General features: G+C 49.5%; 1 protein-coding gene across 1 annotated transcript in view; it reads right to left on the reverse strand.

Moving 5' to 3' along the window:
* LOC100590031 (multidrug resistance-associated protein 1-like) overlaps positions 1 to 16,671 on the reverse strand; it is a gene marked incomplete at both ends in the record, with an annotated part of 39,851 nt that extends 23,180 nt beyond the window's left edge. The window contains 7 exon segments of the mRNA XM_030808816.1: positions 1 to 94; positions 2,216 to 2,393; positions 3,559 to 3,786; positions 11,601 to 11,732; positions 14,804 to 14,865; positions 16,073 to 16,337; positions 16,524 to 16,671. Of these exon segments, the coding sequence (XP_030664676.1) occupies positions 1 to 94; positions 2,216 to 2,393; positions 3,559 to 3,786; positions 11,601 to 11,732; positions 14,804 to 14,865; positions 16,073 to 16,337; positions 16,524 to 16,671 (1,107 nt within the window).
* Between the last annotated feature and the right edge of the window lie 848 nt (positions 16,672 to 17,519).

The raw sequence follows: 17,519 nt of genomic DNA on the forward strand, positions 1-17,519 counted from the left end.
CCAAGTCCATGAACCTCTGAGCGTCCACAGACATGAGGTTGACGATCTCCCCGACCGTGGAGGATTTTCTGGCTGAATTGGTGATCACCAGGGCCTGTGGGACAAAGGAGAGGGAAGGTGGGTGAGTGTGGCAGGTGAAGAGGCCTGACTCTCCCTCCAGACCCACGGAGAGGAAAGAGACTCTCAGGGGCAGATATGCCGCAGATCTCTGCTCCTCCCCTCCCGACCTATCTGTCTGTCCGGGACGCCTGTGTCATCTCAAAGCCCACATTCTTATCCACGGTGCTCACTGCCTCGCAACCTTGAACTCATCAATTGGCAAGGGACCCTAGGTGTCCTCGAAACCAGGGCTTCGCATGCTTTAATGTGCACACATGCGGCTGGGTTTTTTGGGGAGAGTGGTTCGGTGGGAGTTGTTTCGGATTCTGCAGGTCTGGGGTGTGGCCTGGGATTCTGCATTTCTACGCTTCCAGGCTGTGCCAATGCTGCTGGTCTCAGATCCCACTGAAGGACCAAGGGTCTGGGCCAGGGTCTCTAAGCCTTGGCATTCTTGACATCTGGGGCCGGATAATTCTTTGGGGGGCTGTCTTGTGCACTGTAGGATGTTTAGCAGCATCCCTGGCCTCGACCCACTACATGCCCTCACCCCCAGTTGGGACAACCAAAAATGCCCCCAGATATTGCCAAACATGCCCTGGTGGGGGCAAATCTCCTTAGCCCTCAAACACGGTTGCACACTATCCTCTGGTGAGTTTTAAAAACACTAAGACATTAGCAGGCGTGGTGGCGCATGCCTCTGGTCCCAGCTACGTGGGGGGCTCAGGTGGCAGGATCGTTTGAGCCCGGGAGGTGGAGGCTGCAGTGAGCCAAGATCGTGCCACTGCACTCCAGCCTGGGTGACAGAGCGAGAACCTATTGCAAAAAATAAAAATAAATAAAAAATAAAAACGATGACACCTGGGTGCAACCTCAGCAAGCTCAATTTCACTGGTCTGGCGCAACCTAGGTGTCAGGAAGTTTTTTTGTTTTTTGAGACAGGGTCTCATTCTGTCACACAGGCCGGAATGCAAGGATGCTATCAGGACTCACTGCAGCCTCCAACTCCGGGGCTCAAGTGATTCTTTTAACTCAACCTCCTGAGTAGATGGAACTACAGGTGCACACCACCATACCAGGCTAATTTTTCTTTTATTTTCTGCACAGCCAGGGTCTTGCTATATTCACCAGGCTGGTATTGAAAGTCCGGCCTCAAATGACTCCCCCACCTTGGTCTCCCAAACTGCTGGGATTACAGGAAGGAGCTACAGTGCCTGGCCTGCATCAGTTTTAAGTTCCCCAGGTGAATCTAATTCACAGACAGGCCTGAGAATCACTCCTCTAGTCCATCAAGTACCTGAAAGACTATCTCTTCCTAACCTAGGAGCCAAGCAGTTTCCTTGACCTCAAGACAAAAAAAAAATAATGTATAGGGATCAAGAAGGTAATTTGGTTCCTTTGAAATTGGATGTACACAAATGCCTGCTACATACTCTTATCATGCAAGGAATGTGCCACCTGCTCAGTTCAAATGAAGAGTGACAACAGGCTGGGCGTGGTGGCTCATGCCTGAAATCCCAGCACTTTGGGAGGCTGAGGCAGGCGGATCACCTGAGGTCAGCAGTTCAAGATCAGCCTGGCTAACATGGTGAAACCGTGTCTCTACTAAAAATACAAAAATTAGCCGGTCATGGTGGCAGGCGCCTGTAGTCCCAGCTACTCAGGAGGCTGAGGCAGAAGAATCGCTTGAACTCAGGAGGCGGAAGTTGCAGTGAGCCGAGATCATGCCACTGCACTCCAGTCTGGGGGAGAGTGACACTTGGCCTCAAAAAAACGAAAAAAAAAAAATAAGTGACAACAAGCTGAAACACAGAATGTTAACAGCAGAATGAGGATCCAAACTTGGATTTCCCCACATCAAGGGCCACCGATCCAGCTAAGAAACTCAATTACCCACAGCTGATACATAACGACATCTACACGTCAACCCTTGAAATCCGCTTTCCTAACGTAAATGCCTGATGTGCACTGTCCCGGCCACCTAAGGTCACGGAAGCTACCCTCATCCTACTGCTCCAGAAGCTGGGCCGGAAATCCCCACGCTGGCCCCAGAGTAACCCAGGGCTGCAGGAGGGGATGTGGAAGTCGGGCCACGTGCCAATGGCACAGCGCCCCCTACCTTCCGACAGACAGCCCCAATGACAGCGGTCTTGATCCTCATGCCACTGACGAAGCAGATGTGGAAGTACTGGTGCAGCACGAGGGTCTGCAGGCAGGCAGTGATGAACAGCAGCACGGTGTAGAAGTAGCCCTGCCAGTCTGGGGCCTTCGTGTCATTCACAAACTTGATGAGCAACCTGCAAAGGAGCAAAGAGAGGGCCTGGAATGCCTTGTGACACATGGGAGCAGGGAAAAGAGCTTCAGTGTTGGCACTGCAACTTTCTCCTGAGCCAGACGAGCTAGACACTATCACTTCAATTTCATAGACGGAAAAACAAGTCCACAGTGGTGATCTGGCTGTGCAGGTGGCCCAAACTGCTCATAAAAGAGGCCTCTGCCTTGGGGTTGTGCACTAATTGCTCTAGCTCTATCTCATCACCAGCAAGTCACCCAAAGGAATTGCATAGGGAACACGAGGTAAAGAGGTAGGGAGGAAGAAAGAGAATGAATGTGTAGCCCCCGAGTCACAGAGCAGCAGAGAGCCAGGAAGGAGAGAACCAACCTCCTTTCTGACTCCCCGGTTCCTGGTTGCAGTTTTTGTTGTTGTTTGTTTGTTTTATTCTTTGCTTTTTTTTTTTTTTTTTTGAGACAAAGTCTTGCTCTGTCGCCAAGGCTGGAGTTCAGTGATGTGATCTTAGCTTGCTGTAACCTCTGCCTCCTGGGTTCAAGCAATTCTTATGCCTCAGCCTCCTGAGTAGCTGGGATTACAGGCGTGCGCCACCATGCCCAGCTAATTTTTGTATTTTTAGCAGATGGTTTTGCCATGTTGGCCAGGCTGGTCTTGACCTCCTGACCTCAGGTGATCTTCCTACCTAGGCCTCCCAAAGTGCTGGGATTACAGGCAAGAGCCACTGCGCCCAACCCTGATTGCAGTTTTTTCGTGAGATCTCCTGGCATTTCCTTGCTCTTGGTTTCCCAAGACAGTGCCATATCCTCCCCATTTGGGTTTCAGGGGAGCCTAGTGGGTTTCTGTTACTTGCAAACGAAGTGGTCTTCACTAATATGGTAATTAAGTAAAGCATAAAGCAAAGCTAGGCAGTGACCGTGGCTCACATCTGCAATCCCAGCACTTTGGGAGGCCGAGGCAGGAGGATCGCCTGAAGTCAGGAGCTCGAGACCAGCCTGACCAACAAAGCAAGACCCTGTCTCTATTATTTTCAAAAAAGCTAAAGTAAAAATGGAGACATCTGGCTATGAGCCCACTTCAGGACACAGCATGACCCCAGGGTTATGACTGATGCAAATGAAAGATCAAATCCAAGGAGGGAAAATGGAGCCCACCTGGGAGGGAAGGGGTCTTACTTTAAGATCTGCCGCCCGGAAAACATCATCAGGTGGTGGATGGCCTTCAAGAAGAGGCTCATGAGGAAGTAGGGCCCAAAGGTCTTGTATAACACCTTAGACAGGGAGGGGTTCCACTCCTGTGGGGACTTGACAATCAAAGCCTCCACCTCCTCATTCGCATCCACCTTGGAACTCTCTTTCGGCTGGGCAGGATCCTTGGAGGAGTACACGACCTTCACCGGCTGCCTGGAACACAAGGAGGTGAAGCCGTTGTGGGGTCTGCCAGAGACGCAGCCCGCTACCACAGGGACATGGCCAGGGAATGTCACCCTGCAGGGAAGGCAGAGTCAAAGACAACAAGCCCAGGGAGAGAGGCAGCTCAGCACAGTGGTTATAAACACGGGCTCTAGAGCCACCGGCTCAAGGTCTGGCTTGGCCACTGGCCAGTTGTGTGGCTTCAGGCAAGGTCCTTAAGCTCTCTGGGCCTCAGTTTCCTCCTCTGTGAAATGAGGATAAAAGTAGGACCTACCTCCAAGGTAGGTAAGATTAAACGAGTTGAATAAGTTAAAGACTTAGAAAACTGATGGCTCCAAACTGATCTAGAGTCAAGGCAATCCCCATCAAAAGCCCAGCTGGCTGCCAGGTAGAAATTATGAGCTAACTCTAAAATTCACATGGAAACTCGAGGACCCAGAACAGCCAGAACAATCGTGAAAAATAAGAACCAAGTTGGAGGATTCACACTTCCTGATTTCAAAACAATACAAAATAACAATCATGGCCGGGAGTGGTGGTTCACACCTGTAATCCCAGCACTTTGGGAGGCCAAGGTGGGTGGATCACTTAGGGTCAGGAATTTGAGACCAGCCCGACCAACATAGTGAAACCCCATCTCTACTAAACATACAAAAATTAGCCAGGCATGGTGGCAGGTGCCTGTAATCCCAGCTACTTGGGAGGCTGAGGCAGGAGAATTACTTGAACCTGGGAGGTGGAGGTTGCCATCAGCCGAGATCACGCCATTGCACTCCAGCCTGGGTGACAGAGCAAAACTCCATCTCAAAAAGAAAGAACAACAACAGGCTGGGCGCGGTGGCTCACGCCTGTAATCCCAGCACTATGGGAGGCCCAGGTGGGCAGATCACCTGAGGTCGGGAGGTTCAAGACCAGCCTGACCAACATGGAGAAACCTCATCTCTACTAAAAGTACAAAATTAGCTGGGCATGGTGGCGCATACCTGTAATCCCAGCTACTTGGGAGACTGAGGCAGGAGAATCGCTTGAACCCGGGAGGTGGAGGTTGTGGTGAGCTGAGACCACACCATTGCACTCTAGCCTGGGCAAAAAGACTCGGTCTCAAAAAAAAAAAAAAAAACATCAAGACAGGCAAAGGGATAGGCATTTATAGCTCAATGCAAAAAAAAAAAAAGAAAAAAAAAAAAAGAGTCCAGCCAGCTAGGGCAACATAGCAAGACTCTATTTCTAAAAAAGATTTTTTTTTTTGACTGGTGCAGTGGTTCATGCCTGTAATCCCAGGACTTCGGGAGGCCAAGGCAGGTGGATCACTTGAGGTCAGCAGTTTGAGAACAGCCCGACCAACATGGCAAAACCTCGTCTCTACTAAAAATAAAAAAAATTAGCCAGGCATGGTGGCGGTTGCCTGTAATCCCAGCCACTTGGGAGGGTGAGGAAGGAGAATCGCTTGAACTCAGGAGGAGGACGAGGTTGCAATGAGCCGAGGATGTACCACTGCACTTCAGCCTCGGCACCAGAGCAAGACTCTGTCTTAAAAAGCAAATAAATAAAATTGACTGTGATGATGACTGCACAACTCTATGAACACACTAAAAATCAGTGAACTATATGTTCTGCATACATGAATCATGTGGTGTATGAATATCTCAATAAAGCTGTCACCAAAAAAGTAGTCTTTACCTTACAGGGATTTTTTTTTTTTTTTTTTGACATGGAGTCTTGCTCTATCACACAGGCTGGAGTGCAATGGTGCAATCTTGACTCACTGCAACTTCCGCCTCCCAGGTTCAAGCGATTCTCCTGCCTCAGCCTCCCGAGTAGCTGGGATTACAGGCGTGCGCCACCACACACACCTGGCTAATTTTTATATTTTTAGTAGAGACAGGGTTTCACCATGTTAGCCAAGCTGGTCTCGAACTCCTGACCTCAAGTGATCTGCCTGCCTTGGCCCCTCAAAGTGCTGAGATTATGGGCATGAGCCACTGTGCCTGGCCAACAGTTCATTCTTGTACATCACTTAGTATTCGGTTGTGCAGATGTACATAACTGGTGCATCTGTCTGTTCACTTGCTAATAGATGTCTGGCTTACCTCCAGTTTGGGTTATCACAAAGTAGCTAAGAACATTCCTCTACCGGCCTTTTATGAACATATGTTCTCAGCTCTGTTGGCTGGCTGCCTGGGAAGGGGGTGACTGGTGGTATGGTCACTATGTCTAACTTAAAAAAAAACAAAAAATGGCCAAACTCTTCCAGTCACAGAAGCATTTCACATTCATGCCAGCAGAAACCACAGTCCAAAATGGCCCTAAGCTCTGAGTGGCCATACACAAAAGAGAATATAAAACCACTACACACAAACCAGTGAAGCACTGGGTTTTTAAATCCAAAGGTAGAGCAGGGAGATTACTCACAGCTACCTTTTTTTTTTTTTTTTTTGAGATGGAGTCTCATTCTATCACCCAGGCTGGAGTGCAGTGGCACAGTCTTGGCTCATTGCAACCTCTACTTCCCAGGTTCAAGCAATTCTCATGCCTCAGACCCCCTGTAGCTGGATTACAGGCAAGCACCACCACACCCGGCTAATTTTTGTATTTTTAGCACAGACAGGGATTCACCATGTTGGCCAGGCTGGTCTCAAACTCATCAACTCAGGACAGCCTCCTGCCTCGGCCTCCCAAAGTACTGCAATTACAGGCATGAGTCACCATGCCCACCCACACGTGACTCAGGGGTGAAGAGAGGTGGTAGAAGCATCCAGGAAACCACGCAGACCCCCCTGCCCTGGCATCCCTCACCTGATCCCCGAGCCTAGGACACCCAGCAGCCCAGAGCTGCACGGGCTGCATTCCTTTCTCTAGTTAACTAAAGGGATCTGGGTGTAAGGGGCCACACCAGGAAATTCCAGCCTAGGACAGAGTTTTCCTTCTCACTCTCTCCAGGTTCACAGGGGTTACAGGTACCAGATCTGGCTTACGCCTCTGGGAATAAAGCAAGCGATCCGTCTACCAATGTCCCAAGGAAATGATCCCCTGGCCCCATGCTGAGCATCCCTAAACACCATGGTACTCAACAGAGCCAGACCCTTCTCAAATGGCCCACTTTCAAGCTCAAAGACCCAGTTCTCACCACATCCTCCCTGGCAAGATCAAAGTGTGCAGATGAATACATAAAATTTGTACAACTAAAACCTGCCCAGCATTTACTCAGCGCTAGGGCACAGCTTATGACATATATCTCACTGAATTCTCAGAAAATGCTCTGGGTGAAAAATGGAAGCTCCAGTCAGGCACAGTGGCTCACGCCTGTAATCCCAGCACTTTGGGAGCCCAAGGTAGGTGGACTGCTTGAGCTCCGGAACTTGAGAACGGCCTGGGCAACATGGTGAGACATCATCTCTACAAAAAAAAAAAAAAATTACTCAGGTGTGGTGGCGTGTGCCTGTAGTCCCAGCTACTAGGGAGGCTGAGGTGGGAGGATCACTCCAGCCTAGGAGATGGAGGTTGCAGTGAGCCGAGATCATGCCACTGCACTCCAGCCTGGACAAAAGAGTGACACCCTGTCTCAAAAATAAATAAATAAATAAATAAAATGGAGGCTCCCAGTGAGGCATGAAGGGACTTCATGGACAGCCCTTGAGGTTCCCACCCTGGTCTCCCTGCCTTCACTCTTGTCCCTAATATCCACCTTCCCCAGGGCAGCCTGGGTTGTTATAAACCAGAACTCAGCTGGGTGTGGTGGCTCACACCTGTAATCCCAGCTATTTGGGAGGCTGAGGCAGGAGGACTGCTTGAAGCCAGGAGTTGGAGACCAGCCTGGGCAACACAATGAGACCTGTCTCTATAAAAAAAAAATTTAAAAAGGCCAGGCGCAGTGGCTCACACCTGTAATCCCAGCACTTTAAGAGGCTGAGGCAGGCAGATCACCTGAGGTCAGGAGTTTGAGAGCAGCCTGACCAGCATGGAGAAACCCCATCTCTACTAAAAATACAAAATTAGCCAGGCGTGGTGGTACATTCCTGTAATCCCAGCTACTTGGGAGGCTGAGGCAGGAAAATTGCTTGAACCCGGGAGGTGGAGGATGCAGTGAGCCAAGATAGCGCCACTGCACTCCAGCCTAGGCAACAAGAGCAAAATTCCATCTCGAAAAAATAAATATAAAATATAAAATTAATTAGCCAAGCATGGTGGTGTGCACCTGTAATCCCAGCTACTCCGGAGGATGAGGTGGGAGGATTGCTTGAGCTCGGAATTTTCAGGCTGCAATGAACTGTGATCATGCCACTGCAATCCAGCCTGGGCAACAGAGCAAGACCGTGTCTCTAAAATACATACATACATACATACATACATACAATAGAACTCATGTCACACCACTGCCCTGCAGAAAACCTGCCCCTGTGTTCTCACTGCACCTGGAATCCCACCCTAACTCTCAGAGGAGACCCCTGCAAATCCTTCTCCTGCTTCATCTCCTCCCTTTCTCTCCGTCACTCACTTTCCTCAAGCCACACGAGCCCCCTGATGCACCACAAGCATCCTCAGAGCCTTTGCACTGGCTGCTCCCTCTACCTGGAAAGCCCTTCCTTCCCCAGATACACACAAGGCTCACTCCCTCTGATACAAGTCTCTGCTCAAATGTGACCTTCTCAAAACAGATATACATGGTCAGCTGGGCATGTTAAACAAAAATACTTCAAAAAGCAGTAACACTCAGGATGCCAGAGGCTCGGAAAGAGCCAGAGACAGACTTAGGGAGGGACAGGCACATGCTCACCAAGGGTCATGGCCGCACTGGGTAGAACTTTGACCACTGTATCTAAAACAGCTCCCTCAGCCGGACGCGGTAGCTCATGCCTGTAATCCCAGCACTTTGGGAGGCCGAGGCAGGAGGATCACTTGAGGTCAGAAGTTTGAGACCAGCCTGGCCAACATGGTGAAACCCCATCTCTACTAAAAATACAAAAGATTAGTCAGGTATGGTGGCATGCACCTGTAATCCCAGCACTTTGGGAGACCGGGGCAGAAGAACTGCTTGAACCCGAGAGGCAGAAGTTGCAGTGAGCCGAGATCACACTACTGTATTCCAGCCTGGGTAACAGAGTGAGACTCCATCTCAAAAAAAAAAAAAAAAAAAAAAGAAAAGACACACACACACACACACACACACACACACAAAAGCTTCCTCGGTTACTCTCACCCTCATTTCCTCATTTTTATCTCACCCCAACACTATCATTCTCCAAAGCTTCTTATCAATGCATGTTTCACAACCAACGTCCTGTCTCCCATATAGAATGTCGATGGCACCCAACTAGAGTGTGTCTCTTTTGTTCCACTCTCTGAACCCTTCAGGGACTAAACATCGCTAAGCACAAAAGCAGCAGTCGGTTTCATCTGCTCAATGGATTAAGGGCCAGGCCAGTGGAGGAGCTTCTTGATTCAAACTCTGTCCTCCTCCCAAGGCTGTGATATTGGCCTCTCCCATGGTGTCTCCAGCAACCTGCTCTCCTGACAAGCTCCAGGGGACACAAAGGTGGGCATCCTTCTTCCATGAAAGGAAGCCGAGCCAGGTGATCAGCAGAGGCATGGATGAGGAATGCTGAAGCCCACGCTACAAATGTGGCCTGCTTAGCAGTGGGGGATGCTGCAGGTGAGGATGAAGGAATCCAGATGAGATGGGTGATGTTAGGGGTCAAGTTGACTGGGTTAAGGGATACCCAGATGGCTGGTAAAGTGTTATTTCTGGATGTGTCTGTGGGGGTGTTTCCAGACGAGACTGGCGTTTGAATGAGTGGACTGACTAAGGAAGATCCATCCTCACCCCATGTGGGTGACACCGCCCAATCAGCAGAGGGTCCGGACACAACAAAAAGTCAGAGTAATGGCAAATGCAGGCACTCTCTCTTCTGCAGCCGGGATGTCATCCTCTCCCACCCTTGAACATCAGAACTCCAGGATGTCTGGCCTCTGGACTCTGGGACTTACCCAATGACTCCAGGTTCTCAGGCCTTTGACTGTGGACTGAGAATTCCACCATCAGCTTCCCTGGGTCTGAGACTTTTGGACTTGGCCTGAGCCATGCTACCAGCTTCCTGGGTTCTCCAGGTTGCAGATGACCTAGTGTGGGACCTCTCAGCCTCCATAATCACATGATCCAGTTTCCCTAGTAGATCCCCTCTCATCCTCCATCCACCCATCCATCATCTATCAATCCTCCATCTATCATCCATCTATCATCTATCCATCTACCTCCATGTATACATCCACCAACTATCTATCCATCTATCATCTACCTATCATCTATCATCTATCAATCTATCATCCATCTATCAATCTATCATCTATCCATCCATCCATCCTACTAGTTCTGTCCCCATGAAGAACTGTAATCAACAGGGGCCCCACCTCTGCCTGCCAAAGACCTTCAACTGGGTCATGGACATGGGCCGTTTCCTTACAATGCTCAGTCACAGACGCCCAAGCTCTATCTGCCTCCCACGAGACAATTTCTCCCATCACCTGGACCACCCAAACAGCCTCCGACCAGAGTCACAAGGTCCTCTGCTGATGTCCTAGTGGCTGGCACCATGGATGTCCCAGATTCCCACCCACCATCTGGGTCTGACTGAAGGCCTGTATCCTGGACATCCCCGGAACAGAATGAGGAACTGAACCCCAGTCTGGGGTTTTTCCCTGTAAGGCCAATGGGTCTGTGGGGAATCCAATGCACCACACTGGCCCCATCACAGCTTATCGTAGTAAACTTACCCAGAACAGGCAACAGGAACAAAAACAGCCATTCTACTACCCTCATGGCCGCAATCCACTGCCCCCACGTCACCTGCAATTTCATGTTCCAGCTTGTCCGGGCTCCAGACACGTCTTATGTCCTTGTTTAATTGGCAGCTGCTTTTCTTTCTTACTGTTACATAGAATAATAACGCATCGTGCAACTAATGGCGTCTCAGATTTGATGAGTTAAGGTATGTGCAGGGGAGGCACTGGCCTGATTCCCAAAAAAATGACAGAGGAGGCGCAGTGGGGCACGCCTTACATAGCAGGTAGAGCCTAAAACCAGTACAGCCAAAATCACCTTCAAATGGGGCTTCTTTGGCTAAACAGATTTACATGGTCAGCTGGGCATGTTGGACAGAACATTCAAACAGCAAGAACATGCAGGATGCCATATGCTCAGAAAGACACAGAAAAAAGTGAGACTGACTCAAGGAGGGATAGTCACGCGCCATGGCAAACAGCATCAACTGCCTGTTTGGACAACATTTTTCTTTCTTCTTTTTTTTTTTTTGATACGGAGTCTCACTCTGTCTCCCAGGCTAGTATGCAGTGGTGAAATCTCAGCTCACTGCAACCTCCGCCTCCTGGGTTCAAGTGATTCTCCTGCCTCAGCCTCCTGAGCAGCTGGGATTACAGGCGCCTGCCACCACACCTAGCTAATTTTTGTATTTTTAGTAGAGACGGGGTTTCACCATGTTGGCCAGGCTGGTCTCAAACTCCCGACCAAGTGATCCGCCTGCCTCGGCCCCCAAAGTGCTGGGATTAGACATGAGAGCCACCGCGCCCAGCTTCTTTCTTCTTTTCTCTACCCAGTTGCCTTAATGACATGTGAGATTCTACCCCATTTGGCAGAAAAGCAAACTGAGGCCAGGAGGAGAAGTGAGGCATCTTGCCCAGAACCACAAAGCTAGTAACAGGCAGCACTGCCAGGGCCCCATCCTGGATTCAGGCCACAGTAGTGGAAAGGAGGTGACTGGGGCATCCTGGAGGACAAGGAAACTCACACTTACTTCCTAGTCTTGGCACATTCCTTCTTCCAGTTCTTTACCAAAACAGGCACGACTTGTTCCGACGTGTCCTCCTTGTTTAAGGACCAGAGGTCGCTGCCCTCCAGGGGCTGGCGGTAGCCCCGGACAATCAACCTAGGGCCAAGACACAAGGGGGTTAGGCAATGAGAGTCAATGAGAGGAGGAGGAGGAGGACGGGGCTCACTCACTTCACACACCTGCTGATGCTGCTCACCTCTGCAGCACAGCTTCCTGCTGCAAACAAAGGCAGCCACGCAGCTGAGGAAGTCAGAATGTGGATGCACATTTGCACATATTACAAGCTAATTACAGCTCATTCTGTCGGGTCATGCAGGAAAAATGGCTTTTTTTTTTTTTTTTTTTAGTGGTGCATACAAAAGACTTAGGGAAAAAAATGATTAGGAGCAAAATATCAGGATGGCTCTAATTTATTTTTTATTATTCATTCATTATTTATTTGGAGACAGGGTCTCGCTGTGTCACCCAGGATGGAGTACAGTGGCGCGATTGCAGCTCCCTGCAGCCTCCAGCTCCCAGTCTAGAGCAATCCTCCCACCTCAGCCTCCCGAGTAGCTGGGACTTTGGGTGAAAGCCATTATGACTGGCTAATTTTTTTTATTTTTTATTTTTGTAGAGACAGAGTCTCCCTATGTTGCCTAGGACTTTGGGAGGCCGAAGTTGGAGGACTTTGTGAGCCCTGGAGTTCAAGACCAGCCTGGGCAACATAGGGAGACTCTCTCTACAAAAAGTAAAAATAAAAAAATTAGCCAGTCATGATGGCTCGCACCTGCAGTCCCAGCTACTCGGAGGCTGAGGTGGGAGGACCGCTAAGGCCAGGAGGTGGAGGCTGCAGAGAGCTGTGATTATGTCACTGCAGTCCAGCCTGGGCAACAGAGTCAGACCCTATAAAAAGAAAAAAAAAAAATAGGTTGAAGGAAAAAATAAAAAAAAAAAAGGCTGACATGACAAAGCATTAGTAAGCATGAAATCTGGGTGATGAGCTTATTGAATTTTATTATATTAATCTTTCTATGTGACTCCATCCAGGCTGGAGTGTAATGGTGCCATCTCGGCGCACTGCAACCTCTGCCTCCTGGATCCAAACGAGTCTCCTGCCTCACCCTCCCAAGTAGCTGGGATTACAGGCATGTGCTGCCGGCTAATTTTTGTATTGTTAGTGGAGACAGGGTTTCACCATGTAGGCCAGGCTGGTCTCGAACTCCTGACCTCAGGTGATCCATCCACCTCGGCCTCTGAAAGTGCTAACATTACAGGCATGAGCCACCGCGCCCAGCAGACTAAACACTTTTATAATAAAAGGTAAAATACTTTCATCTTTTGTTCTAAAACAATTTCAAACTTATAGAAAAATTACTCAAATCATACTAAGAATTCACTCAATTCACCATTGTTAACACGTTGCCACGTCTGCAGTATCATTCTCTCTCTGTATCCATTGACATGCACACACATGCAAACACATCATCTTTTTCTGAACCATTTAAACAGTTAAAGGCCTGGCACAGTGGCTCACACCTGTAATCCCAGCACCTTGGGAGGCTGAGGTGGGTGGATCATCTGAGGTCAGGAGTTTGAGACCAGCCTGGACAACATAGTGAAACCCCATCTCTACTAAAAATACAAAACTTAGCTGGACATGGTGGCAGGTCCCTGTAATCCAGCTACTCAGGAGGCTGAGACAGGAGAATCTCTTGAATCCAGGAGGCGGAGGTTGCAGTGAGCTGAGATCCTGCCACTGCACTCCACCCTGGACGACAGAGCAAGACTCCATCTCAAAAAAAAAAAAAGTTAACATATAGGCTCTACATGCCTTTACCCCAAAAACTGGAGGTATCCCCTTCCAATCCGGGACATGCTCTTATGTAACTAGAGCACAATTTTCCAAAACAAGAATGAATGTTATTAGCATGCACTGTCCCAGTGATGCTTTTTAATAGTAACTTGAAGGAATTATTTAAAACATCTAATTTTTTAAAACAATGTTTGTCATTAAGACAAGGATGAGACCGGGCATGGTGGCTCACGCCTGTAATCCCAGCACTCTGGGAGGCTGAGGCGGGAGGATCACTTGAGCTCAGAAGCTGGAGACCAGCCTGGGCAACATGATGAAACCCCACCTCTACAGAAAGTACAAAAATCTGCTGGGCATGGGGGAACACGCCTGTAGTCCCAGCTACTCAGGAGGCTGAGGCAGGAGCATCACCTAAGCCCAGCAGACTGGGACTGCAGTAAGCTACAATTGTGCCGCTGCACTCCAGCCTCAGTGACACAGCGAAAGCCTGTCTCAAAAAAAAAAAAAAAAAAAAAGATGATGCATATTAGAGGGCAAAAAAAAGATTCTTCAAACAATCCCCACTAAGATGTTAACAATGGGCAGAAAAAGATATACAAAAAGAGGACCAGAAGGTAGCTGGGCATGGTGGCTCACACTTGTAATCCTGGCACTTTGGGAGGTCGATGCGGGTGGATCACCTGTGGTCAGGAGTTTCAAGACAAGCCTGGCCAACATGCCAAACTCTGTCCTCTACCAAAAATACAAAAAGTAGCCGGGCATGGTGGTGCATGCCTATAATCCCAGTTACCTGGGAGGCTGAGGCAGGAGAATCGCTTGAACCTGGGAGGTGGAGGCTGTAGTGAGCTGAGATTGACAGAGCGAGACTCCGTCTCAAAAAACAGAAAGAAGACCAGAAGGAGGCATACTAAAATGGTGATACTGGTTGCCTCTGGATGTCTCCTATACTGCTGATCTGCACATGTGGTTTTTTAACCCACACTTCCTATGGTGAGGCAGTATTATTTTTCTAAGGAGTGGGGGACAGGAGGGGGACAATGTCAATAATAACTATACCTAATATTTTAAAAACCCAAATCTGAAGCTAAAGCAAGAGCAGTCCAGCATATGGCTGTCCCAGACAAAGCCTTCTGCAGAGGTGTAAGCTGCTCACGGCTCATGTGTTTATCACATTCAAGTTCACGGAACTGCCGGACAGAGTTGGTGTCTCTGAGACCACATGGCCAGCACAGGCAGATTCAAGACAACTCTGCAGAAGAGCAAAGGAGAGAGAAGTCGGGGAGGGGGGAGCTGAGCATGTTCGTTCCTTCGTTCATTCATTCATTCATTCATTCCCCACCACCTCCCTGAGGTCTGGGGGACCCGGCCTTACCCTGTGATCCACCAGAAGGTGATCCTGGACAGGAAGGAGGCGCTGGACTCCGGGCAAGGATTCTAGTGGAAAGAAGCACAGGTTTGGGAGGAAGAGAGAAAGGAACGATTCGACTTTTCATCCAGGTCAGAGCTTAGCAAGTAGTCAGCTGCTCACTCTTCCTTCCAGAGGACTAGCGTCAGCTCCACACCATTCTGCACCCCAAAAGGACCCTCTCCTAATCCCCAGGAGAAAGAAACTCATGGCAGCTCTTCCAGTTTCGATCAACGGAGTGTCTACCATGTGCAACCACAATACAACATGCTATAGACCTGTCTTATCTTCTATCCCCGCAACAACCCTAGGAGCTGGTGTTAACGTCATCCCTACTTCACTCATTCATTCAACAAATATTTTCTGAGCCCCTACTATGTGCTAGGCATTCTACAAGGTACTACAGGGTTGCCTTATATCCCTACGACAACCTCATGAGCGGGTATTACTATTGTCCCCACTGTACTCATTCAGTCACTGAATATTTATTGACCACCTACTATGTGCTAGACACTCTACCAAGAGCTTACATACTTGCATTATTTTATATCCTCATGGAATTCTATAAACATGGTATTACTATTATCTCCACTTCATTCATTCATCCAACAAGTATTTCCTGAGCACAACCCTTGTGCCAAGCACCCTGCATACAAATCTAAACAAACGGAAATGACCCCTGCCTGTATGGAGCTTGTGGCCTACTGCAGTAATCATCAGTAGTACCTGCCAAGATTCTCTACTATTAATAGCTAGCTCGGTTCTAAGTGCTTTACACAAACTACCTTATTTGATCTTCATCCTCGCCTCACAAGATAGATAAAAGTATTATATCATCCCTGTTTGGCAGTTAAAAGAAACTGGGCCTGTAATCCCAGCACTTTGGGAGGCCAAGGCAGGCAGATCACAAGGTCAAGAGATCGAGACCATCCTAGCCAACATGGTGAAACCCCGTCTCTCCTAAAAATATAAAAACCGCCCCGCGGTCCCAGTCCTGGGCTCCGGGCGTCTCGCAGCCTCCACGGAACCCCGCCCAGCCTCTTCGGCCCACGGGGACCCGAGAGACACCCGGCCCCGTGACGCGCCCGGGCCCCAGCCGCCCTCCTCAGGCGGGGCCCGTCAGCCCGCGTCCCCCTGTCCGGGTCACAATGGCAGCTCGAGACTGGGAAACAGTCGCCTCGGAGGCGGGAGCCCCGGGCCGCAGCACCATCCCCATCGCCCCCTCCCGGTACGGACCTTCTCCAGGGACGCGTCCATGGCTGAGGCGTCCGGTGGTGGCCCGGCGGTCCCGGGCTCTACTTCCTCCTCCCGCGCCCCGCCGCTCTTTCCACGCTGGCAGCGCTGACGTCCCCCGCGCCCGCGGCCGGCGGGGCGGAGAGGAGGAGGAAGTGCCTGGCGGCGCCCGGGGCTGGAGAACTTGAGGGTTGAGGGCGGCGGGGCGAGGCGGGGCGGGGCCCCGTGGCGGTGGGCGGAGCCCTCTGGCTTCCGTACCTGGCCCTCCCTAACGTGCGCAGGTGAAGGGGGAGGATGCCCAGTGGATTGTTCACCAAACTCTTTCCAGCAGCCTGTTGCAATCATCAAGGTAGAAGTATAATAATCACAAAGTACTATTCATGGAGTGAAAGGCTGGAAATACTAGTGACGCACCTTCACTTCCGGGCCCAGGATTCCAAGTCTCCCGCCTCACCTCCCGCTGGCATCCCTCGAGAATGGAACAGGCCATTCGCCAGGGAGGCGGCGAGCGAGCGAGCAACCTTGCGCATGCGCAGGACTCGCAGCGTCCTCGGCGCCCGTGGACTTGGGGGTTTTGGGGTTCGGGGCTACTTGGGTGAACGCTGTTCAGAGAAGGCGCTGATCTAAGCTGAAGGTGTTGTCTCAGACCTTACCGCCGAATTCTAGACGGAAAAATTGTTGAAACAACTGGTCCAGCCTCCTTCATGTCACAATTATGACTTGTCAGGTAGTGGGTAATAGTAATAATGATAATATTAATACATCAGCTGCTGCTCTTCCATTTTCCTATTTCAGCAGCTCTAGGAGATCATTATCCCCATTTCACAGTGCCGATCTAGGTAGGATTCAGACCCAAGCCCCATGAGTCCACATACTGCTTCCCTCCTTTACTTTAAATGTTTTAAAAAGTTAATTTTTTATTAATTTTTTTGTCTTGTTACCGATGAACTGAAGAAAAAAAATTAAAATCTCATTTTAATACAGAAGGTGGGGTGTCTCACTATGTTACCCAAGCTGGCTTCAAACCCCTGGCCTCAGGCGATCTTCCGGTCTCAGCATCCCCAAGTGCTGGGATTAAGGGCGTGAGCTACCACGCCCGGCCACTTTTGCAATTTTACTGCAATGTGTTTCAAACGAATGGGGAGGGCGTACATTTGCTTAGTAGATTCCTCCGACCTTAATGTGGGAAACTGATATAGACTACCACAGTTGCAATCAATGGAACACTTCACCTCTGCGATGACGCTACAACCACAATCTTACTCCTTTTCTCTCCTGTTTTATACTCTTCCTCCCGCAATCTGTGTAAACAAGGTCACATTTTCAGCGCAGTAACTCCATGTTTGAGCTATCTACGTTGTATTTTGGTAAATTGCCTGGTTATGTTAATGAAATTATTTTCTACCAAAAAACCCTTGTGTGCTGGTTTAGACTGTACTGTGGGAATATT

Source organism: Nomascus leucogenys, unplaced genomic scaffold, assembly GCF_006542625.1.
Source record: "Nomascus leucogenys isolate Asia unplaced genomic scaffold, Asia_NLE_v1 001234F_46739_qpd_obj, whole genome shotgun sequence".
Lineage (NCBI taxonomy): Eukaryota > Metazoa > Chordata > Mammalia > Primates > Hylobatidae > Nomascus > Nomascus leucogenys.